The sequence below is a fragment of the Lepidochelys kempii genome, chromosome 6, assembly GCF_965140265.1.
Source record: "Lepidochelys kempii isolate rLepKem1 chromosome 6, rLepKem1.hap2, whole genome shotgun sequence".
In the NCBI taxonomy this organism is placed as follows: Eukaryota; Metazoa; Chordata; order Testudines; family Cheloniidae; genus Lepidochelys; species Lepidochelys kempii.
The window spans coordinates 5,863,352-5,886,879 of NC_133261.1; the positions used below are offsets into that span (position 1 = coordinate 5,863,352).

The following is a 23,528-nucleotide window of genomic DNA, read 5'->3' on the forward strand; positions in this document are numbered from 1 at the left end:
ATGGTGATTGGCGTCCTATGGATGGATGGATAGATACAAAGATAGATAATCTGTAGTACTCTAACATGTTTTACAGGTTTTACATTTCATCTATTGGGGTCGGGACAATGAGGTGATTCTGAAACAATTAGTATGTTTCAGCTGTATCTAACTGCCTGTTCCTTTGATTCCAGACCTGTTGCTAAGGTTGGTTGAAAATTTTTCTTGAGCAGTTTTTCTGATGGGCTGTGGGACTCTGGTGATGTTCCAGGTCAGTTCAGAAAGGGGAGAGACCATCATGCATCATGGGGGATGGAGTCCAGCCTTGGAGCCTGGTCCATGGAAGAGATTGGTGGTGTGTGGTATCTGATGCACCCCAGTGGTATTTCCAAGCCGAAATGTTAAGTTTTCAGCCAAAAGCTTTCAGTCTCCACAAAAAAATCCCCTTTGTGGATCAGCTCTATGAAGCCCTTCGGCTTGCACTGAAAACAGCATGATGAAATATACCTCTAACCTCATATTCTGTAACTCTGGTAGAAATTGCATCATTTAATAACACAGTAGAAAACAGTGAACCAAATTAATCCCCAGGACATGAGTTACACCAACGGTGGCTTGGGTTCACTGTGCACATTAATTAGGTGTTTTGTCTCTCTCAGCTCAGGTATTCCCATTGCTTCAGGGATCATGTCCCAAAGATCGCAAATCTCACTATAAAACTTTCCAAATCCTCCAAACTGGCAGTTTCTATCGATGGGGAAATGTCACCACATCTCTCTCTCTCTTCTCACCAGGTATGTGCTATTGTCCAGAATTACAGTCACACGCACACAGGCAGACACCATGGGGATCAGCAGGTATTGAATTCCAGACCTCCAGCACTTAACGCCTCAGCCCCAACTCCTACAGCTTCAGCTAAAGGAGCGACCTCCTGGGTTGGAAAAAATAGGCAATTACATAGTCAGTGAAGCCAGGGTTTCCCATTATGTCTCTGGGTTTTCATACAGGCTCCAGTCAATGCCAAAAAGCTTAATCAGCACAGTGAGCAAATTTACCACAGAGAGTGGAAAGATTGACATTCCTTTACTCTCACCCCTTCTTTAGTTAAGGAATAATCCCTTCAGCTGATTCTCTCACAGCACAGTCACAGTTTTCTGTTCATATTAGTGAACAGGAGTGTTTGTGTGGGGGGAATGATTAACCTGCGTGTCATTGTATTTGCACAGCTTGTGCATTTTATCGAACACCTGGAATTACAAGCTGTGTACATCTGAATATGTGGACTAAGCCCGTCCCAGAGCAGGTACTGATGTCCATGAGGAAACTGATCTCCATTTATCTTCACTTACTTGATTACAGAGAAGGGACAGGTTTTCCACACCATCCACCTGCCCACATCTCTGTAGCAGCCTGATCTCTGTTCAGAGGAGATGGAAATGGAAATCACTCGGAGGTGACTGAGTTCATTCTCTCAGGACTCACAGATCGTCCAGAGCTGCAGGTTCCCCTGTTTGTGGTGTTCCTACTGATTTATGGTATCACCCTGTTGGGGAATGGGGGGATGATCTTGTTAATCACGATTGATCCCCAACTCCACACCCCCATGTACTTTTTCCTCAGGAATTTGTCTTTCTGTGACCTCTGCTATTCCTCAGTAATTTTCCCGAGAGGAAAAGCATTTCTTACACGGCCTGCGCTGTGCAAATGTATCTCTTTGTCGCTTTTGCAGATGTTGGTTGCCTCTTGCTGGCTGTGATGGCGTATGACCGTTATGTGGCCATCTGTAACCCGCTGCTCTATACGGTCACTATGTCCAGGCAGCTTTGTAAAGAGCTGGTGACTGGGGTGTATGCTGTGGGGTTTGTGGATTCAATGATACACACATGTTTTACATTTCGGCTGTCATTCTGCAGCTCCAACATCATCAATCATTTCTTCTGTGATGTCCCCGCTCTGTTGGCGCTCTCCTGCTCTGACACCCGCATCAATGAGATTGTGGTGTTTGCTTTCATGTGTTGCATTACAGGGAGCAGCTTTGTGACTGTCCTCCTCTCCTATGTCTATATCATCTCCACCATCCTGCAGATCCGCTCTGCTGAGGGCCAGCGCAAAGCCTTCTCCACATGTACTTTCCACTTGACCGCTGTGGTCCTGCTTTTTGGAACCGTCATCTTCGTGTATTTACGTCCCACGTCCAGCTATTCCATGGACACAGACAAAGTGGCCTCTGTGGTTTACATGCTAGGGATCCCCATGTTGAACCCCCTCATCTACAGCCTGAGGAACACAGAGGTGAAGGACGCTTTGAGGAAAGCAATGAATAAACTCCTAACCAATTCTTGAAATGTTTAACCCTTTACTGGTTTAGTGATGGGGAGTGGAAACAGGTGAATTCAATTCCCAGCCCATTGCAATGTAATTTCGCAGCGCCTGTGGTAGCATTTTTTATTATTGTATTGTTATTATTATTAATTGGTTTGTATTCCAACAGGGTCTGCAGGTCCCAAATGAGATCAGTGGACAAAACACGGGAAGAATCACAGGGCCAGAAAGAGAGAATGATTCTGTGGGTTGGTGGGTAGGGGCACCCACCTCTAGAGTGAGATGCTCAACTTCACGTCTATGTTCCAATGGTTATTTTATTAGTTAACCAGAGTAGAACAAAGATTGAGTGCAACCCATACTGGAAGAGCACATCACTCAGTGGCTGGGATGCTTTCTGGAAATGCAGGAAACCCAAGTGCATAGTGTGATGGGTTCGGTCACAGAGACCCTCATTTGGGACTGTCACCTGATGTGCTGAAATTACCTCTGAGCCCATTTTCCCTAACTGCATGGGCTTCCAGAACCTTGTATTGTTGAGTAAGACATGCTAGCCTACTGCAACACAGACCCAGGGTCTGGGCACACTCCCAAAGCTGCAGATCTGGACTGAAACCAGCTAAGCAGGATCTAAACCGCAAATAAATCTGTTTTGCTCTGTATACAGTTTATACATGGTAAAATGATAAATGTTCGCCCTCTATATCACTGTAAGTGAGAGATGCACAGCTGTTTGCCACCCCAAGGTAACAATTACTTACACTGAGTTTAGAAATAAACAAAAGTGATTTTATTATGTATGAAAAGTTGGATGTAAGTGGTTTTAAGTAGTAACAGACAGAAAAAGTAAGTCCACAAAGCAAAATAAAACAAAACATGCAAGGCTAAGCTTAATTCTGGTTCTGTGGATGAAGGGAAAGCAGTGGATGTATTGTTTCTTGACTTTAGCAAAGCTTTTGACACGGTCTCCCACAGTATTCTTGTCAGCAAGTTAAGGAAGTATGGGCTGGATGAATGCACTATAAGGTGGGTAGAAAGCTGGCTAGATTGTCGGGCTCAATGGGTAGTGATCAATGGCTCCATGTCTGGTTGGCAGCCGGTATCAAGTGGAGTGCCCCAAGGGTTGGTCCTGGGGCCGGTTTTGTTCAATATCTTCATAAATGATCTGGAGGATGGTGTGGATTGCACTCTCAGCAAATTTGCGGATGATACTAAACTGGGAGGAGTGGTAGATACGCTGGAGGGGAGGGATAGGATACAGAAGGACCTAGACAAATTGGAGGATTGGGCCAAAAGAAATCTGATGAGGTTCAATAAGGATAAGTGCAGGGTCCTGCACTTAGGACGGAAGAACCCAATGCACAGCTACAGACTAGGGACCGAATGGCTAGGCAGCAGTTCTGCGGAAAAGGACCTAGGGGTGACAGTGGACGAGAAGCTGGATATGAGTCAGCAGTGTGCCCTTGTTGCCAAGAAGGCCAATGGCATTTTGGGATGTATAAGTAGGGGCATAGCGAGCAGATCGAGGGACGTGATCGTTCCCCTCTATTCGACATTGGTGAGGCCTCATCTGGAGTACTGTGTCCAGTTTTGGGCCCCACACTACAAGAAGGATGTGGATAAATTGGAGAGAGTCCAGCAAAGGGCAACAAAAATGATTAGGGGTCTGGAACACATGACTTATGAGGAGAGGCTGAGGGAGCTGGGATTGTTTAGCCTGCAGAAGAGAAGAATGAGGGGGGATTTGATAGCTGCTTTCAACTACCTGAAAGGGGGTTCCAAAGAGGATGGCTCTAGACCTGGGTCCAGCCTGTTCTCATCCACCCCTGTGGTTACAGTCCTTTTGTTTCCAGGTGCTTGCAGGTATCTCTGTGGGGTGGGGAGGCTGTCTCTTAAGCCAGCTGAAGACACACATTATTTGCCTTCCCCACTTTATATAGAACTTCCCTAAGGTGGAAAACCTTTGTTTCAAATTCAACCCCCTTCTGTAAAAGTACCAGCTTCAAGATGGATTTCAGTATCAGGTGACATGGTCACATGTCACTGTAAAACCCCAACATCCATTCTTCCTGGGTTGGCCCACGGGTACACAGGAAGGCTTGCAGGTAAACAGAGACATTCACAGTTCATTGATTCTGAAGCACCTTTAATGGTCTGCACTTAATATGTCTACATAAGTAATAGAAGTTTGTACCTTATTCTCCTAACTCCGGACAGTGAAATAATCCTTGTAAATAAATAGGATGAACACATTTAGTAGATTATAAGCTTTATAATGATATGTTACATGGGGCACTTAGCATAAAGCATATTCCAGTTATGTCATATTCAGAAGAATATTTTCGTAAAGCATGTGGAGTGCAATGTCACACAGAGCTTTGCCCACTACTGGACAGAAGGGGGAATTGAACCTGCATCTCCCACCTCATAGGTAAACACCCCAACTATTAGGCTAAAAATTACATTGGGAAGGACCACCACCGCTTCCTACTGTGGATGCGTTGCGACCGGCACCTAAATACTCCCCCTGTATATACGCATTGTTTTAGGACAAAGTTATTAGGAGTATTTGTAACACATTTCTGAGTAGTCTCAGGTCAGTCCAAACGGTATTGGTTTTGACAATAAATTATTAGTCCAGAAGAAATTCACCGATTTCTGGACACCTATGTGTCCCAACGCTGGAAAATTATTTGTTGGTCACCACTCCAAATGTCTCTTTAAGTAAAGTGGAATACAAAACTGAGTTGACTGCATCATATAAAAAAGACCTCACAGGAGAGACAGCAATCCAGACCAGCTGATGCTCTGGTCCTCTGTTTTCCATTTCCGCAAGGAAAGACATGGCAACAACTTTCATTGCATGTGCTGTGCACACCTGTTGTCCTGGGAGCACAGATCGTGCAGGGAGTAAATCTCAACATCATCACAGCCAAATTTAACCTCTGCCACCCAAGGAAGCAGTTCCAGAGGTGTAAAGGGTAACGTTGGTGTGGTTATCAAAGAGGGAAAGATTCAACTCTATGTCTAATTTTAGGGTTCTGAGCAAGTACTGCTTCTGTCCTTCTCAACTCATTGTAAGTGAAGGGAAGAAAAACAAAAAGGTACCACCAAGTCATGGGCAAACAAGTGAGTTTCAGAGCACTTCAGCCTTTAACTGAAATGACAGTGAGCCATTCATGGGCGAGGAAGGAAGGAATTATCCAGAGAGGAGAAATGTCAACTTTTCTGAACATATTTACCTATCAAAAGAAGGAAAGAGCTTTACCAAGGGAGGGAGAAGAGAGACAGGAAAAGGAGAAAAAATGTCTTTAATAGGAAGGGGGAAAACTCCCCCATCGATTCAGGAAATGTCTATACAAAGGCCATTACATTAATTCAGCTATTGTGTACATCAGTGTCATAGTGTAGATGCTTTCCACATTGATGGAAGGGTTTTTCCATCGATGTAGTTAATCCAGGTCTCCGAGAGGCAGCAGCTAAATCAATGGAAGAATTATACTGAGGGTTAGTACAAACTAACTGACTCGCACAGGGTGTGAAAAGTTTCCCCGTGTGATGGAGCTCTGCTGATCTAATTTTTAAGCATAAACCAGGGCTCAGAGAAGCTAAAGATGGAAAAGACCAGTTGGGAAATCTAGTCCTGTCTCCTTGCCAGGCAGCAGAATCCCCTTTGGTTCTTTTTGGTCAGGCTTGCTGAAAATATTGCAGCTGTCCCAGCTTCCCAGTAGAAATTATTCTGCATTTTGATTGAGCTTAGTGTCAGGCTCTGTGTATGTAGTGGGCACTGTGTGTCTGTGAGTTTTGTGTGTAGTGGGCACTCTGTGTGTTTGGTGTGCAGTGGGCACTATGAGTGTGCATATGGTGGGGGGTACAGTGGAGCTGAATGTCAAGTGGAGGCAGGTGTGTGTCCATTGGCCTGCCAGTGCTCAGGCTGATGTCCGCCCTCCTCCCAGTGCAGGGCTCTTTGTGAGATCATAGAATAATAGGACTGGAAGGGACCTCGAGAGGTCATCCAGTCCCCTCCCCTGCACTCATGGCATTTCTAAGTATTATCTAAACCATCCGTGACAGGTGTTTGTCTAAATTGGTCTTAAAAGTCTCCAATGATGGAGATTCCACAACCTTCCTGGGCACATGATTCCAGTACTTCCAGTATTCCTCCCTCACTGCTGGGTTTTCTTTTCTATTGTCCATCCTAAACCGCCCTTGCTGGAAGTGAAGTCCATCGGCTCTTGTCCTATCCTCCCCCATTGTTTTGCAGTTTTATTCTGAAACTCTGTGTGACGGGTTGGATGAGAGAAACCCCTTTAGAACTGCCTCTGGAGATGCCGAGACTACCCCTGATCCTGTTTTCCCTGCCAGCTTGGAACTTAAGTACCTTATCTTGTTTGAGCCACACATGCTTTCCTGTTGCAAACACAGAGCCAAGTCTGAACCACGTCCCCCACAAGCTGCAGGCTTCACTGAAAACAGCTTAAGAAGTGTTCCTGTCTCTAACACTCAGATACCCAACTCCCAATGGGGTCCAAGCCCAAAGAAATACGTTTTACTCTCTATAGAGCTTATACAGTGTAAACTCACAAATTGTTTGCCCTCTATTACACTGATAAAGAGATATGCACAACAGTATGCCCCCCCCCCCCAGGTATTAATACATACTCTGGGTTAATTAATGAGTAAAAGGTGATTTTATTAAATACAGAAAGTAGAATTTAAGTGGTTCCAAGTAATAACAGACAGAACAAAGTGAATTACCAAACAAAACAAAATAAAACACGCAAGTCTTAGCCTAATACACTAAAAACTAAACGCAGGTAAATCTCACTCTCAGAGATGTTCCAATAAGTTTCTTTTACAGACTAGACTTCCTCCTAGTCTGGGTCCAGTAATCACTCACACCCCTGTAGTTACTGTCCTTTGCTCCAGTTTCTTTCAGGCATCTCTTTGGGGTGGAGGGGCTATCTTTTGTGCCAGATGAAGAAAAAATGGAGGGGTTTCCCCAGAGTGTTATATATTCTCTCTCTTGGGTGGAAACCCCTTCCCATCTCCTATGCAGAATCCAGCTCCAAGATGGAGTTTTGGAGTCACATGGGAAAGCCACATGTCCATGCATGACTCAGTTCCTTACAGGCCGATGCCACATTCCCAGAAAAACTCAGATGTGGATTGGCTTCTCTCAAAGTTCATTTTTAACGTGTTTCTTGATTGTGCACTTACAGAGAATACTCTTTTCTCAAGAAGCTGACCAACTGCTTCACTGACGCTACTTAAAATCAAATAAGTACACAACCAATATTCATAACTTTGAATACAAAATTGATACATGCATGGAAATAGGATGAATATATCCAGTAGATTATAACCTTTGAAGAGATATGTTACGTGGCATATCTCGCATAAAACATATTCCAGTTATGTCATATTTACATTCATGAGCATATTTCTATAAAGCATTATGGGATACAACTTCACACTCTGTTTCACGGACTATAACTTATGGGAAATAAATAAAACTAACAAAAGAATTCGGAGGTAGCTGCCCTGCTCGGAGATATTTTTTAGCAGGATCTGCAGAGATGGTGCAGAGATCTGGTTTAAACACTAGTTTGGGGAATATCCTCCTTTTTGAAGCCTGGCCTGACACTGACATTTTCAGTGAGGACTGCCTCAGGCACCTCCAGGTCACAGGAGGCAGAGAAGCCAGGAGGAGGAGTTACAAGTTCCGAGAGGAAGTAAGGGCATAGTGTTTCCTGGGCACCGACCTGGAGTGACAGATTTGGGAGTTTCTGAATTCAGAGATTGCTGGCTGTTGGTTGTTTCTACACGTTTTCAGGAAGCAGGACTTTGTGTCCATTCTTTATAACCCCTCCCCCACCGATTATACCAAAGAATTTAGCTGACTTGTATCATCAATCTTTCCTCCTAATATAATGAACCCTGCAATACCTCACAGGTTGACACCTCTTAGGAGAAGGGGGCACCAACATGCCCTGGAGCACTGATAATACCAGCCAAGCCTGCACACCCATGGGGGATAATTTCTGCTTCCATAGTAAAGAAGGGAAGTGTCAACACTGGGTCTTCCAGGGATCTCCTTGAGGGGAGGTGATGACCATAATGGCCTTGTGAATCTGCAGCTATGGATGGACCCATCCCTTGGGGGAACCTCACCCTTTCATGTCAATTGAACACTATTGTCAGTCAGCACCACACCTCTAGTGTTACTTTCATATTTTCTAGGTTGGTGGCTGTGACATACCAGGGTCCAACTCCTACTAATCAGCAGCTGTGTCAGAGCTGCCTGCAACCTTGCAATGCCTTGCTGAAGTGGCTTCCACCTGGGATACTCACAAACAACCATCTCACATGCAAATTGCACCCTGAGCATGTGTGTGTAACTGCAGCCTGCCCAGGAAGAGTTGGGTTACACTCAGGCTCTCACTACCCTTAGTTATACTGCAGGGGGACCCCAACACACTCCCCAGTCTTCGATTTCCCTCCAGATATGTATGTCCTGTGCTGCCCAGTCCTCTCCTGGACATTACAAGTTACATTGTCCATTATTTCTTTAATAACACTAACATGCCTGCAACCTAGCTTCTCAGACACTTCTATTTAAACACACTGAGTCAGATAAAATAATGAAACAAAGTTTATTGACTACAAAGATTTTCAGTGAGTGGAAATAAGGAGGCATAGAAGTCAGAGATGGTTTCAAGAAAAATAAAGCTAGAATGCAACTTGTGCCTAAATTAATTATGTAAAATTCAAAGCAAAAGTTTCCTAACCACATGCTTACTGACCAAACATCTTAGGTTAGGACCCATCCCCCAGTCCAATGGCTGCTTCCTTTATCCCTTCAGATGTAGTGAATCAATGGGCAGAGAGAGAGAGAGAGAGTGAATGAGAGTGAGAGAGAGCACAGTGTCCTGGGACGTCTGCCCCTTCTTTTTTAGAGTACTATTCCCCCTTTGAGAAACATTTCCACCTGGTTACTAGAAGACAAAATGTCTATGTAGAAGGATGTTCCCTGTTGCTTTTACCTCACCTGTTTAGATACAAAATTAGGTAGAACACACATTTCTTTGTTTAAGACAGAGCAGTTTGCCAGCCTCAGTTTGGAACATGTATTAATAACACAATACAGTGTAATCTTAAAACTTCACATACATTATCAACAATATTGTACTAATATTTATGATGACAGCATGACTATTTCTAGTTGACTCACAGATTTATTTAGCATCTTACAACTGAGCTCTGTGTGCAGATAATTTACATGCAAGAGGGATAATTTTGTGAACTGCAGAAGTCCACAGCATGCTGTGTCCTCCCCCTGATCTCCTCTGGTCACGATGTTGTCTCCATCAAGGAAAATGAGTGAACCTACCTTTCCTACTTTGGGGAGTAAACTAGCAGTGGAAGGACATAGGATACCATGGTGATTGGCATCCTATAAACAGCTAGATAATCTGGAGTACTCTTAAACATTTTACAGGTTTTACATTCCACCTCCTGGGGCCAGGAAAAGGTTACTCTGAAACCAGGAATGGCTCTGAAGATATCAGGTATGGCAGCAAAGAATTAGTATGTTCCACCTGTATCAAATTTTCTGGTCCTTTGATTCCAAATTTCTTGCTAAGACTAGTTGAATTTTTTTTCTTGAAAAGTGTTTTTGATGGGAAATTGGATTTTCCATTCAACTGTTTTTTCCATTAAATTATCTTTTCCCTGGAAATGATCAGCTTTCCATCAAAAAAGCCAAACTGCCCTCCTCCCTAAACCATGCCTGTGGAACTCTGGTGATGTTCTAGGGCAGTTCAGCAAGAGGAGAGACCATTCTGCATCATGGGAGATGTAGTCCAGCCTTGGGATCCTGGCCCATGGAAGAGATTGGTGGTGTGTGATATAAGAGGCACCCCCGTGGTATTTCTGAGCTGAAATATTATGTTTTTAGAGAAAAGATTTTGGTCTCCCCCCTCAAAAAACAAAACAAAAACGCTTTATGCATCAGCTCCACGCAGTACCCAGCTTGCACTGAAAACAGCAGAATGAAATATACCCCAAACCTCATACTCTGTGACTCTGGTAGAAATTGCACCATTGAATTACACAGTAAGAAAGAGTAGGTCAAATTAATCCCCAGGGCACCAGTTACACCGAGCGTGGTTTTGGTTCACTGAATGCATTAATTAGGTGTTGTGTCTCTCTGAGCTCAGGTATTCCCAGGGGCTTCAGGAATCATATCCCATAGATCACACATCTCAGTATAAAACTTCCTGAATGCTCCAATCTGGCAGTTTCTATCAATGGGGAAACACCACCATCTCTCTTCTCAGCAGGTACGTGCTATTGTCCTGAATTACAGTCACACGCACACAGGCAGACACCACAGGGATCAGCAGGTATTGAATTCCAGACCTCCAGCACTTAAAGCCTCAGCTCCAACTCCTACCCCTTCAGCTAAAGGAGCGACCTCCTGGGTTGGAAAAAATAGGCACTTACCTAGTCAATGAAGCCAGGTCTTCCCATGATGTCTCTAGGTTTTCATACAGGCTCCAGTAAATGCCAAACAGCTTAATCAGCACAGTGAGCAACTTTACCACAGAGTGTGGAAAGACTGACATTCCTTTACTCTCACCCCTTCTTTAGTTAAGGAATAATCCTTTCAGACTGATTCTCTCGCAGCACAGTCACAAGTTACTCTTTTCTGTTTGGATTAGTGAACAGGAGTGTTTGTGTGGGGGAATGATTAACCTGTGTGTCATTGTATTTGCACAGCGTGTGCATTTTATCGAACACCTGGAATGACCAGCTGTGAACATCTGGCTCTGTGGACTAAGCCCTTCCCGGAGAGCGTACTGATGTAAATTAAGAAACTGATCTCCATTTATCTTCTCTTACCTCATTACAGAGAAGGGACAGGTTTTCTGCACCATCCACCTGCCCACATCTCTGTAGCAACCTGATCTCTGTTCAGCGGAGATGGAAAAGGGAAATCACTCGGAGGTGACTGAGTTCATTCTCTCAGGACTGACAGATCGTCCAGAGCTGCAGGTTCCCCTGTTTGTGGTGTTCCTACTGATTTATGGTATCACCCTGGTGGGGAATGGGGGGATGATCTTGTTAATCACAATTGATCCCCAACTCCACACCCCCATGTACTTTTTCCTCAGTAATTTGTCTTTCTGTGACCTCTGCTATTCCTCGGTAATTTCCCCTAAGATGCTGCTGAATTTCTTAGCCGAGAGGAAAAGCATTTCTTACACGGCCTGCGCTGTGCAAATGTATCTCTCTATCGTCTTTGCAGATGTTGAGTGCCTCCTGCTGGCTGTGATGGCGTATGACCGTTATGTGGCCATCTGTAACCCACTGCTCTATACGGTCACCATGTCCAGGCAGCTTTGTAAACAGCTTGTGGTTGGTGTGTACACTGTGGGGTTGGTGGATTCAATGATACACACGTGTTGTACATTTCGGCTGTCATTCTGCAGCTCCAACATCATCAATCATTTCTTCTGTGACATCCCCCCGCTGTTAGTGCTCTCCTGCTCTGACACCCGCATCAATGAGATTGTGACGTTTGTCTTCATATGCTGCATTGTGGTGAGCAGCCTTGTGACAATCCTCCTCTCTTATGTCTATATCACTTCCACCATCCTGCAGATCCACTCTGCTAAGGGCCGGCACAAAGCCTTCTCCACCTGCACTTTCCACTTAACGGCTGTTGCCCTTTATTTTGGCACCCTCCTCTTCATGCACTTACGTCCCACATCCAGCTATTCCATGGACACAGACAAAATTACCTCAGTGTTTTACATGCTGGTGATCCCCATGTTGAACCCCCTCATCTACAGCCTGAGGAACACAGAGGTAAAGGATGCCTTGAGGAAAGCAATGAATAAACTCCTAACGAATTCTTGAATCTGATTAACTCTGTATTGGTTTAATTGTGGGGAGTGGAAACAGGTGAATTCAATTCCCAACCCATTGCAATGTAATTCACAAAGCTCATGGTAGTATTGTTCATTATTGTATTGTGATTACTATTACTTTGTTTGTATTTCAAGAAGGTCTGCAGGCCCCAACAGAGATCAGTGGACAAAACATGGGAAGAATCACAGGTCCAGAAAGAGAGAATGATTCTGTAGGTTGGTGGCTTAGGGGCATTCACCTAGAGGGTGAGATGCTCAACTTTATGTCTCTGTTCCAATGGTTATTTAATTAGTTATGCACAGTAGAACAACTTTGAAAGGTTTGGTCACAGAGACCCCCATTGGGACTGGCACCTTATGTGCTGAAATTACCTCTGATCCTGTTTTCCTGCCAGCCTGGGCCTACACAACCCTGCCTTATTGAGCCAGACATGCTAGCCTGCTGCAACACAGACCAAGGTCTGGGCCACACCGCCAAATCTGCAGATCTAGACTGAAACTAGCTCAGCCGGTTACCCGTTTCCGGAATGGAGACGCCCAGTTCCCATGGTATCTAATCCCCAGACAAATCTGTTTTACTCTGTATAAAGCTTATACAGGGTAAAATGATAAATGTTTGCCTTCTACATCACTGCAAGAGAGATATGCACAGCTGTTTGCCCCCCTCCCCGGTAACAAATATTTACACTGAGTTTATAAATAAACAAAAGTGATTTTATTAAGTATAATAAGATGGATTAAAGTGAGTTTTTAAGTCATAACAGATAGAATAAAAGAAATCACAAAGTAAAATGAGCAAGGCTACTCTTAATAAACTCAGAAATCAGTTACAAATGTTAACTTCTCACCCAAGTTCTTACTTCAGGTAAAATCCTTCTCAGGTCAGATGCCTTTTCTGACGAGGGTCTCGCCTGTTCTCACCCACCCCTGTGGTTACAGTCCTTTTGTATCCAGGTGCTTGCAGGTATCTCTGTGGGGTGGGGAGGCCGTCTCTTAAGCCAGCTGAAGACACTAATTGTTTGCCTTCCACACTAAGATAGAACATCCCTAAGGCAGAAAACCTTTGTTTCAAATTCTACCCCACTCAGGAGAAGTACCAGCTTCAAGATGGATTTCAGTATCAGGTGACATGATGTTGCATCGCATAAAGCTTTATGGAAATATGCTTATGAATGTAAATATGACATGACTGGAATATGTTTTATTCTACATATGCCATGTAACATATTTCTGCAATGGTTCTGAATACGGAATACATTCCTCCTATTTGTATGCATGTATCATTTTTGTATTCAAAGTTATGAATATTGGCTATGTACTTTTCTAATTTGAAATAGCCTTAGTGAAGCAGTTGGTCAGCTTCCTGAGAAAAGATTATTCTCAGTAAGTGCCCAGTCAAGAAACACTTAAACCAACAATGGACATGGAGACACCAATCCACATCTGAGCTTTCCCCGGAATACGGTTTGGCTGGTAAGGAACTGAATCATGCATGGACATGTGACTTGCCCACGTGACTCCAAAACTCCATCTTGGAGCTGGAATTCTACACAGAGTTGGGGAGGGGTGTCCACCCACAAGAGAAAGTCTATTTAAACCCTTGGAGAACCCTCCATTTTGTCTTCAGCTGGCTCAAGACATATCCTATGGGGGTGAAGAGGCTACCTGAAAGAAACTAGGACAAAGGTCAGTAACTAAAGGGGGTGTGAGTGATTGCTGAGCCCAGACTAGAAGGAGACTAGTCTGTAAAAGAAAGCTTACTGGAATACCTCTGAGGGTGAGGTTTTATCTGTATTCAGTTTTCTTACTGTATTAGGCAAAGACTTGCATGTTCTATTTTATTTTGTTTGGTAATTCACTTTGTCCTGTCTGTTACTGCTTGGAACCACTTAAATCCTACTTTCTGTATTGAATAAATTCACTTTTTACTTATTATTTAACCCAGAGTATGTATTAATACCGGGGGGTGTGGCAAACAGCTGTGCATATCTCTCAATCAGTGTTTTTGAGGGCAAACAATTTATGAGTTTACCCTGTATAAGCTTTATACAGGGTAAAATGGATTTACTTGGGGTTTAGACCCCACTGGGATTTGGGCAACTGAGTGTTAGAGACAAGAAAACTTCTTAAGCTGCTTTCAGTCAAGCCTGCAGTTTGGGGGACATGGTTCAAACCTGGGTCTGTGTTTGTATCCAGCAAGTGTGTCTGACACAACCAGGCAGAGTTCTGGAGTCCAAAACTTGCAGGGAAAGCAGGGGAAGAAGTAGGCTTGGCAAATCAGTTGGCAGCCCCAAGGAGTTTCTGTTATCCAACCCGTCAAATTCTTCCTGGTTTGACCCACACATACACAGGAAGACTTGCAGGTAAACAGAGCCATCCACAGTCTATTGATTCTCAAGCACCTTTAATGACTTCCACTTAATGTGTCTAAATCAGTAATACAAGTTTATATCTTATTCTCCGAACTCAGAAATAGAAATAATCCACATAAACAAATAGGATGAACACACTTAGTAGTTTATAAGTTTTATAATGATATGTTACATGGGGCACTTAGCATAAAGCATATTCCAGTGATGTCATATTAATAAGCATATTTTCATAAAGCATATGGAGTGCAATGTCACACAGAGCTTTGCCCAGCCCTGGACAGAAGGGGGAATTGAACCTGGATCTCCCACCTCAGAGATGAACTATTGGGCTAAAAATTACAAAGGGAAGGACCACCACTGCCTCCTACAGTGGCTGTCTTGCATCCGGCACCTAAACCGTCCCCCCGCACACAAGCATTGTTTTTGGCGAAGCTATTAGGAGTATTTGTGACACGTTTGTGAAGAGTTTCAGGTCAATCCAAACGGTATTGTTTTTGACAATAAATGATTAGTCCAGAAGAAATTCACCTATTTCTACACACATTTGTGTCCCAAAGCTGGAAATTTACTGAAAGAGACATTTGGAGAGGTGACCACCAAATAAAGTGGAATACTTTTATCTAAGGTTTGTATCATATTAAATAGATCTCACAGGAGAGACAGTGATCCAGACCAGCTGATGTTCTGTCCCTCTCTGTTCAATTTCAAGAAGAAAAGACATTGCAACAACATTAATTCCATTTGCTGTGTACACTTGTTGTCCTGGGAGCAAAGATGCTCCAGTGAGTAAATCTCAAAGTCATCAAAGCCAAATTTAACCTCTGCCACCCAAGGAAGCAGCAACAGATGTATTAAGGGTAATGTTGGTGTGGATAGCAAGCAGGGAAAGATTCATCTCTAAATCTGATTTCTGGGTTCTGAGCAGGTACTGCTTCTGTCCTTCTCAACTCATTGAAAGTGAAGTGAGAAAAAACAAAGAGGTACCACCAAGTCTTGGGCAAACAAGTCAGTTTCAGAGCACTTCAGCCTTTAATTGAAATGACAGTGAGCCATTCATAGAATCACAGAATATCAGGGTTAGAAGGGACCTCAGGAGGTCATCTAGTACAACCCCCTGCTCAAAGTAGTACCAATCCCCAACTAAATCATGCCAGCCAGGGCTTTGTCAAGCCTGACCTTAAAAATTTCTAAGGAAGGTGTCATAAATATAAAGGGAAGGGTAAACCCCTTTAAAATCCCTCCTGGCCAGAGGAAAACTCCTCTCACCTGTAAAGGGTTAAGAAGCTAAAGGTAACCTCACTGGCACCTGACCAAAATGACCAATGAGGAGACAAGATACTTTCAAAAGCTGGGAGGAGGGAGAGAAACAAAGGGTCTCTGTCTGTCTATATGCTGCTTTTGCCAGGAATAGAGTCTTAGAACTGTTAGTAAGTAATCTAGCTAGGTATGTGTTAGATTATGATTTCTTTAAATGGCTGAGAAAAGAATTGTGCTGAATAGAATAACTATTTCTGTCTGTTTATCTTTTTTGTAACTTAAGGTTTTGCCCAGAGGGATTCTCTATGTTTTGAATCTAATTACCCTGTAAGATATCTACCACGCTGATTTTACAGAGGGGATTTCTTTACTTCTATTTACTCCTATTTCTATTAAAAGTCTTCTTGTAAGAAAACTGAATGCTTTTTCATTGTTCATTGTTCTTAAGATCCAAGGGTCTGGGTCTGTAGTCACCTAGGCAAATTGGTGAGGCTTTTTACCAAACCTTGTCCAGGAAGAGGGGTGCAAGCTTTTGGGAAGTATTTTGGGGGGAAAGATGTTTCCAAACAGCTCTTCCCCAGTAACCAGTATTTGTTTGGTGGTGGTAGCGGCCAATCCAAGGACAAAGGGTGGAATATTTTGTGCCTAGGGGAAGTTTTTGACCTAAGCTGGTAAAGATAAGCTTAGGAGGTTTTCATGCAGGTCCCCACATCTGTACCCTAGTGTTCAGAGTGGGGGAGGAATCTTGAGAGAAGGAGATTCCACCCTAACCCTAGGTAACACATTCCAGTGTTTCACCACCCTCCTAGTGAAAACATTTTCCATAATATCCAACCTAAACCTCCCCCACTGCAACTTGAGACCATTACTCCTCCCACTTTAGTGTAACCTGCAAACTTGCTGAAGGTGCAATCCACACCATCCTCCAGATCCGTTATGAAGATATTGAACAAAACCAGCCCCAGGACTGACTCTTGGGTCACTCCACTTGATACCGGCTGCCAACTAGACATGGAGCCATTGATCAGTACCCGTTGAGCCCAACAATCTAGCCAACTTTCTATCCACCTTATAGTCCATTCATCCAGCCCATACTTCTTTAACTTGCTGGCAAGAATACTGTGGGAGACTGTCAAAAGCTTTGCTAAAGTCAAGGAACAACACATCCACCACTTTCCCCTCATCCACAGAGCCAGTTATCTCATCATAGAAGGCAATTAGATTAGTCAGGCATGATTTGCCCTTGGTGAATCCATGCTGACTGTTCCTGATCACTTTCCTCTCCTCTAAGTGTTTCAGAATTGATTCCTTGAGGACCTGCTCCATGATTTTTCCAGGGACTGAGGTGAGGCTGACTGGCCTGTAGTTCCCTGGCTCCTCCTTCTTCCCTTTTTTTAAAAGATAGGTGCTACATTAGCTTCTTTTAATCTTCAATCTTACTTATTTTGCTTATTTTTCGGTCCCTATTTTCCTTACCCGAAATAAGCAATTCGAAAATAACAGACTAGTAACCTCTTTGTCTGTTCTCCACCCACCATACCCAAAACTCACATAAAATCACTACCAGTGTCTCAAAGCAATCAACTGTGCACAGACCCTGCTCGACTACACCACTGTGACAGGTTGGGTCACAGAAAACCCTTTGGGACTGCCACCCAATGTGCTGAGTCTCCCTCTGAACCTGTTTTCCCTGCAAGCTTGGGACTTCAGTACCTTACCTTGTTGAAGCCAGATACACTTGCCAGCTGCAAACACAGATGCAAATCTGAACCACGCCCCCCACAAGCTGCATGCTTAAGTGAAAACAGCTAAAGTAATGCTTCTGTCTCCAGCACTCAGATACCCAGCTCCCAATGGGGTCCAAACCCCAAATAAAATCATTTTACTCCTTATAAAGCTTATTCAGGGTAAACTCACAAACTGTTTGCCCTTTATAACACTGATTGAGAGATACACACAGCTGTTTGCCCCCTCCCGCCCCCCCCCCCAGCTAGAACTAATACATACTCTGGGTTAATAGATACGTAAAACTTGATTTTATTAAATACAAAAAGTACCTTTTAAGTGGTTCAAAGTAATAACAGACAGAAGGAAATGAATTACTAAACAAAATAAAATAAAACACGCAAGTGTACACCTAATACAGTAAAAAAAAACTAAATGCAGGTAAATCTCACACTCAAAGATGTTGCAATAAGCCTGTTTTACAGTCAAGACTTCCTCCTAGTCTGGGTCCAGCAATCACTCACTCCCCTGTAGTTACTGTCCTTTGCTCTAATTTCTTTCAGGCATTTCCTTGGGGTGGAGGGGCTATCTTTTGTGCCAGCTGAAGACAAAATGGAGAGGGCTTAGCAGGGGCTTAGATTATCTCTCTCTTGGGGTTGGAAACCCCTTCTGCTCTCCTATGTAGAATACAGCTCCAAGATGGAGTTTTGGAGTCACATGGGCAAGTCACATGTCCATGCATGACTCAGTTCCTTACAGGACGAGGCCACATTCCCAGGAAAGTTCACATGTGGATTGGTGTCTCTCAAAGATCATTGCTAGCGTAAGTGTTTCTTGACTGTGCACTTTCGGAGTCTTTTCTCAGTAAGCTGACCAACTGCTTTACTGAGGCTACTTAAAATCAAAGAAGTACAAAGCCAATATTCATAACTTTGAATACAAAATGATACATGCATGCAAATAGGATGAATATATCCAGTAGATCATAACCTTTGCAGGGATACGTTACAGGGCATATCTGGCATAAAACATATTCAGTGGTGTCATGTTTACATGCAGAAGCATATTTCTATAAAGCATTATGGGGTGCAACGTCACACTCTGTTTAACAAACTATAAGTTATAGGAAATAAATAAAATTAACAAAAGAATTGGGAGGGAGCTGGCCTGCTCGAAGATATTTTGTAGCAGCATCTGCAGACATGCTGCAGAGATCTTGAATGTTAACCACCAATTTGGGGAATATCCTCCTTTTTGCATCCTGCCCTGACATTGGCATTTTCAATGAGAACTGTCCCATGGACCTCCGGGTCACAGGAGGCACAGAAGCAAAGGAGAAGGATTCATAGAATCATAGAATCATAGAATATCAGGGTTGGAAGGGACCCCAGAAGGTCATCTAGTCCAACCCCCTGCTCAAAGCAGGACCAATTCCCAGTTAAATCATCCCAGCCAGGGCTTTGTCAAGCCTGACCTTAAAAACCTCTAAGGAAGGAGATTCTACCACCTCCCTAGGTAACGCATTCCAGTGTTTCACCACCCTCTTAGTGAAAAAGTTTTTCCTAATATCCAATCTAAACCTCCCCCACTGCAACTTGATTATGAGCATGAATCCTAGAGGAAGTAGGGGCATAGTGATTCCTGGGCACAGACCTAGAGCAACAGAGTTGGGAGTTCCTGAATACAAAGATTGCTGGCTGTTAGTTGTTTCTACTGGTGTTCAAGGAAGCAGGACTTTATTTACATTCTTTGTAACCTCTCCCTCCCTGCACCGCATAGATTATACCAAAGAATATAGCTGTCTTGTATCATCAATTTTTTCCTCCTAATACAATCAACCCTGCAATGACTCACAGGTTGGCACCATTTAGAAGAAGGAGGCACCAACATGCCCCAGAGCACAGATAATACCAACCAAGCCTGCACACCCATGGGCGATAATTTCTGCTCCCATAGTGAAGAAGGGAAGAGTCATCACTGGGCCTGACATGGATCTCCTTGGTGGTAGGTGATGACGATAATGGCCTTGTACATCTGCAGCCATGGATCAGTGCATGGGCCCATCCCTGTGGTGACTTCACCCTTTCCCGTCAATCAAACATTCCTGTCAGTCAGCACCACACCTGTGGTGTTACTGGGATATTTTCTAGGTTGGTGGCTGTGGCATACCAGGGTCCAACGCAGACTAATCAGCAGCTGTGTCACACCTGCCTGCAACTTTGCAATGCCTTGCTGAAGTGGTTTCCACTGCGCCACTCACAAACAACTGTCTCACATGCAAATCACACCCTGAACATGTGTGTGTAACTGCAACCTGGCCAGGAATAGTTGGGTTACACTCAGGATCTCACCACCCTTGCTTATACTGCAGAGTGACCCCAAAACAGGCCCCAGTCTTCGATTTCCCTCCAGAAATTTACATCATGTGCTGCCAAGTCCTCTCCTGGACAACATAAGCTACACTGTCCATTATTTCTTTAATAGCACTAACATTCATGCCACTTAGTTTCTCAGGCACTTCTATTTAAACACACTGGGTTAGATAAAACAATAAAACAAAGTTTATTGACTACAAAGATAGAATTTAAGTGAGTGCCAATAAGGAGTCATAGAAGTCAGAGATTGTTACGAGAAAAAATAAGCTGGAATGCAACTTGTGCCTACATTAACAAATGATGTGAAATTCAAAGCAAAAGTTTCCTCACCACATGCTTTCAGCAGTCTTACTGACCAAACTTCTTAGCTCTGGACCCCTCCCCCAGTTCAATTGCTGCTTCCTTTTCCCCTTCAGAAGCAGTGACTCAATGGACAGAGAGAGAGAGAGAGAGAGAGAGAGAGAGAGAGAGAGACTGGTGCCTTGAGATGTCTGCCCCTTCTTTTTATAGTCCTATCCATCCTTTGAGAAAAATTTCCACCTGGTTTCCAGAAGACAAAACGTCTTTGTAGAAGGATGTTCCCTGCTGCTTTTCTCTCACCTTTTTTGGGCTTTCTTTGTTTACCTTCCTGCTTGATGACTCTGATTACTGTTAAGACACAAAATTAACCAGCACACACATTTCTTTGTTTAAGACAGAACAGTTTGCCAGCCTCCTTTTGGAACATATATTCATAACATGATACAGTGTAATCTTATAACTTCACATACATTATAAAATATATTAATATTTCCGACGAGAGAATGACTATTTCTAGTTGATGCATAGATTTACTTAGCATCTTACAGCTGAGCTCTCTGTGCAGATAATATGCATACAAGCGGGATAGTTTTGTAAACTGCAGAAGTCAGTAGCATGCTGTGGCATCCCCCTGAACTCCTCTGGTCATCATGTGGTCTCCATCAAGCAAAATGACTGAACATATCTTTCATACGTTGGGGAGTAACTAGCAAGGGAAGGACATGGGATACCATGGTGATTGGCATGCCATTCGTAGCTCAAAAATCTGGAGTACTCTTACATGTCTTACAGGTTTACTTTCCACCTACTGGGGCCAGGACAAGGAGGTTACTCTGGAACCAGGAATAACTGAGAAGATACCAGCTACAGCCGGAAACAATTAGTACGTTTCACCTGTATCTAACTTTCTGGTCCTTTGATTCCAAATTTGTTGCTAAGGCTGGTTGAAAATTTTTCTTGAGAAGTTTTTTTGATGGGAAATTGGATTTTACATTTTATTTTTTTCCCAAGAAATTATGTTTCCCCTGCAAATTGTAAGCTCTCCATCAAAATACCAAACACCCCTCATCCCTAAACCATGACGTTGGGACTCTGGTGATGTTCCAGGGCACTTCAGCAAGGGGAGAGACCATCATGAATCATGGGGGATGTAGTCCAACCTGGGAGACTTACCCGTCAAAGAGTAGTAGGGTGTGTAGTAAGGTGGTGTGTAGTATCTGAGGAACCCCCATGGTACTTCTGAGTCGAAATATCAAGTTTTTACCTAAAAGATTTTGGTGTCAAAAAAAAATTGTGGATCAGGTCTTTGGAGTATCCAGCTTGCACTGAAAGCAGCAGGATGAAATATGCCCCTAACCTCACACTCTGTAACTCTGATAGAAATTGCATCATTTAATAATACTGTAAGAAAGAGTAGGTCAAATTAATCCCCAGGGCACCAATTACACCGAGGGTGGCTTTGGTTCACTGAATGCATTAATTCGGTGTTGTGTCTCTCTGAGCTCAGATATTCCCAAGGGCTTCAGGAATCATATCCCATAGATCACATATCTCAGTATAAAACTTCCCGAAGGCTCCAAACTGGCAGTTTCTATAAATGGGGAAACACCGCCATCTCTCTCTCTCTCTCTCTTCTCAGCAGGTACGTGCTATTGTCCTGAATTACAGTCACACACACACAGAGACACCACGGGGATCAGCAGGTATTGAATTCAAGACCTCCAGCACCAAAAGCCTCAGCCCCAACTCCTACCCCTTCAGCTAAAGGAGCAAACTACTGGGTTGGAAAAAATAGGCAATTACCTAGTCACTGAAGCCGGGGCTTCCCATGATGTCTCTGGGTTTTCGTACAGGTTCCAGTAAATGCCAAAAAGCTTAATCAGCACAGTGAGCAACTTTACCCCAAACAGACAAGCCAAGCCACAGAGCTCCCCTTGCCCAGAGAGGGTGGAAAGATTGACACCCCTTTACTCTCACCCCTTCTTTAGCTAAGGAATAATCTCTTCAGACTGATTCTCTCACAACAGAGTCACAAGTCACAGTTTTCTGTTTGGAGTAGTGAACTGGAGTGTTTGTGTGGGGGCATGATTAACCTGTGTGTTATTGTATTTGCACAGCATGTGCATTTTATCGAACACCTGGAATGACCAGCTGTGAACATCTGGCTCTGTGGACTAAGCCCTTCCCGGAGTGAGTACTGATGTCCATTGAGAAACTGATCTCCGTTTATCTTCACTTACTTCATTGCAGAGAAGAGACAGGTTTTCCGCACCATCCACCTGCCCACATCTCTGTAGCAGCCTGATCTCTGTTCAGAGGAGATGGAAAAGGGAAATCACTCGGAGGTGACTGAGTTCATTCTCTCAGGACTGACAGATCGTCCGGAGCTGCAGGTCCCCCTATTTGGGTTGTTCCTCCTGATTTATGGTGCCACCGTGGTGGGGAACGGGGGGATGATCTTGTTAATCACAATTGATCCCCGACTCCACACCCCCATGTACTTTTTCCTCAGGAATTTGTCTTTCTGTGACCTCTGCTTTTCCTTGATAATTTCCCCTAAGATGCTGCTTAATTTCTTAGCCGAGACAAAAAGTATTTCCTACACTGCCTGCGCTGTGCAAATGTATTTCTCTGTTGTTTTTGGAGATGTTGAGTGCCTCTTGCTGGCTGTGATGGCGTATGACCGTTATGTGGCCATCTGTAACCCGCTGTTCTATACAGTCACCATGTCCAGGCAGCTTTGTAAACAGCTGGTTGCTGGGGTGTACACTGTGGGGGTGGTGGATTCAATGATATACACATGTTGTACATTTCGGCTGTCATTCTGCAGCTCCAACGTCATCAATCATTTCTTCTGTGACGTCCTCCCTCTGTTGGCGCTCTCCTGTTCTGACACCCGCATCAATGAGATTGTGATGTTTGCTTTCATGAGCTGCATTACAGTGAGCAGCTTTGTGACTGTTCTCCTCTCCTATGTCTATATCATCTCCGCCATCCTACAGATCCGCTCTCTCGAGGGCCGGCACAAAGCCTTCTCCACCTGCACTTTCCACTTGACCTCTGTGGTCCTGTCTTTTGGCACCCTCCTCTTCACGTATTTGCGTCCCAGCTCCAGCTATTCCATGGACAGAGACAAAGTGACCTCAGTGTTTTACACGCTGGTGATCCCCATGTTGAACCCCCTCATCTACAGCCTGAGGAACACGGAGGTGAAGGATGCCCTGAGGAAAGCAATGAATAAACTCCTAACCAATTCTTGA

General features: G+C 43.8%; 2 protein-coding genes and 1 pseudogene across 2 annotated transcripts; all 3 read left to right on the forward strand.

Moving 5' to 3' along the window:
* Window positions 1-822: 822 nt before the first annotated feature.
* LOC140912752 (olfactory receptor 5B21-like) lies at window positions 823-2,322 on the forward strand (annotated as a pseudogene).
* Window positions 2,323-11,289: 8,967 nt separating this feature from the next.
* Window positions 11,290-12,228, forward strand: LOC140913761 (olfactory receptor 5W2-like). The gene has a single exon (XM_073350559.1). The coding sequence runs from the start codon at window positions 11,290-11,292 to the stop codon at window positions 12,226-12,228; it is 939 nt and encodes a 312-aa protein (XP_073206660.1).
* Window positions 12,229-22,589: 10,361 nt separating this feature from the next.
* LOC140913762 (olfactory receptor 5W2-like) lies at window positions 22,590-23,528 on the forward strand. Its single transcript, XM_073350560.1, has one exon. It carries the CDS (start codon window positions 22,590-22,592, stop codon window positions 23,526-23,528), a length of 939 nt encoding a protein of 312 aa, XP_073206661.1.

Bases quoted from the DNA above. Each gene is read 5' to 3' on its own strand.
- LOC140913761 (XM_073350559.1), top strand. From the start codon at position 11,290: ATGGAAAAGGGAAATCACTCGGAGGTGACTGAGTTCATTCTCTCAGGA.
- LOC140913762 (XM_073350560.1), top strand. From the start codon at position 22,590: ATGGAAAAGGGAAATCACTCGGAGGTGACTGAGTTCATTCTCTCAGGA.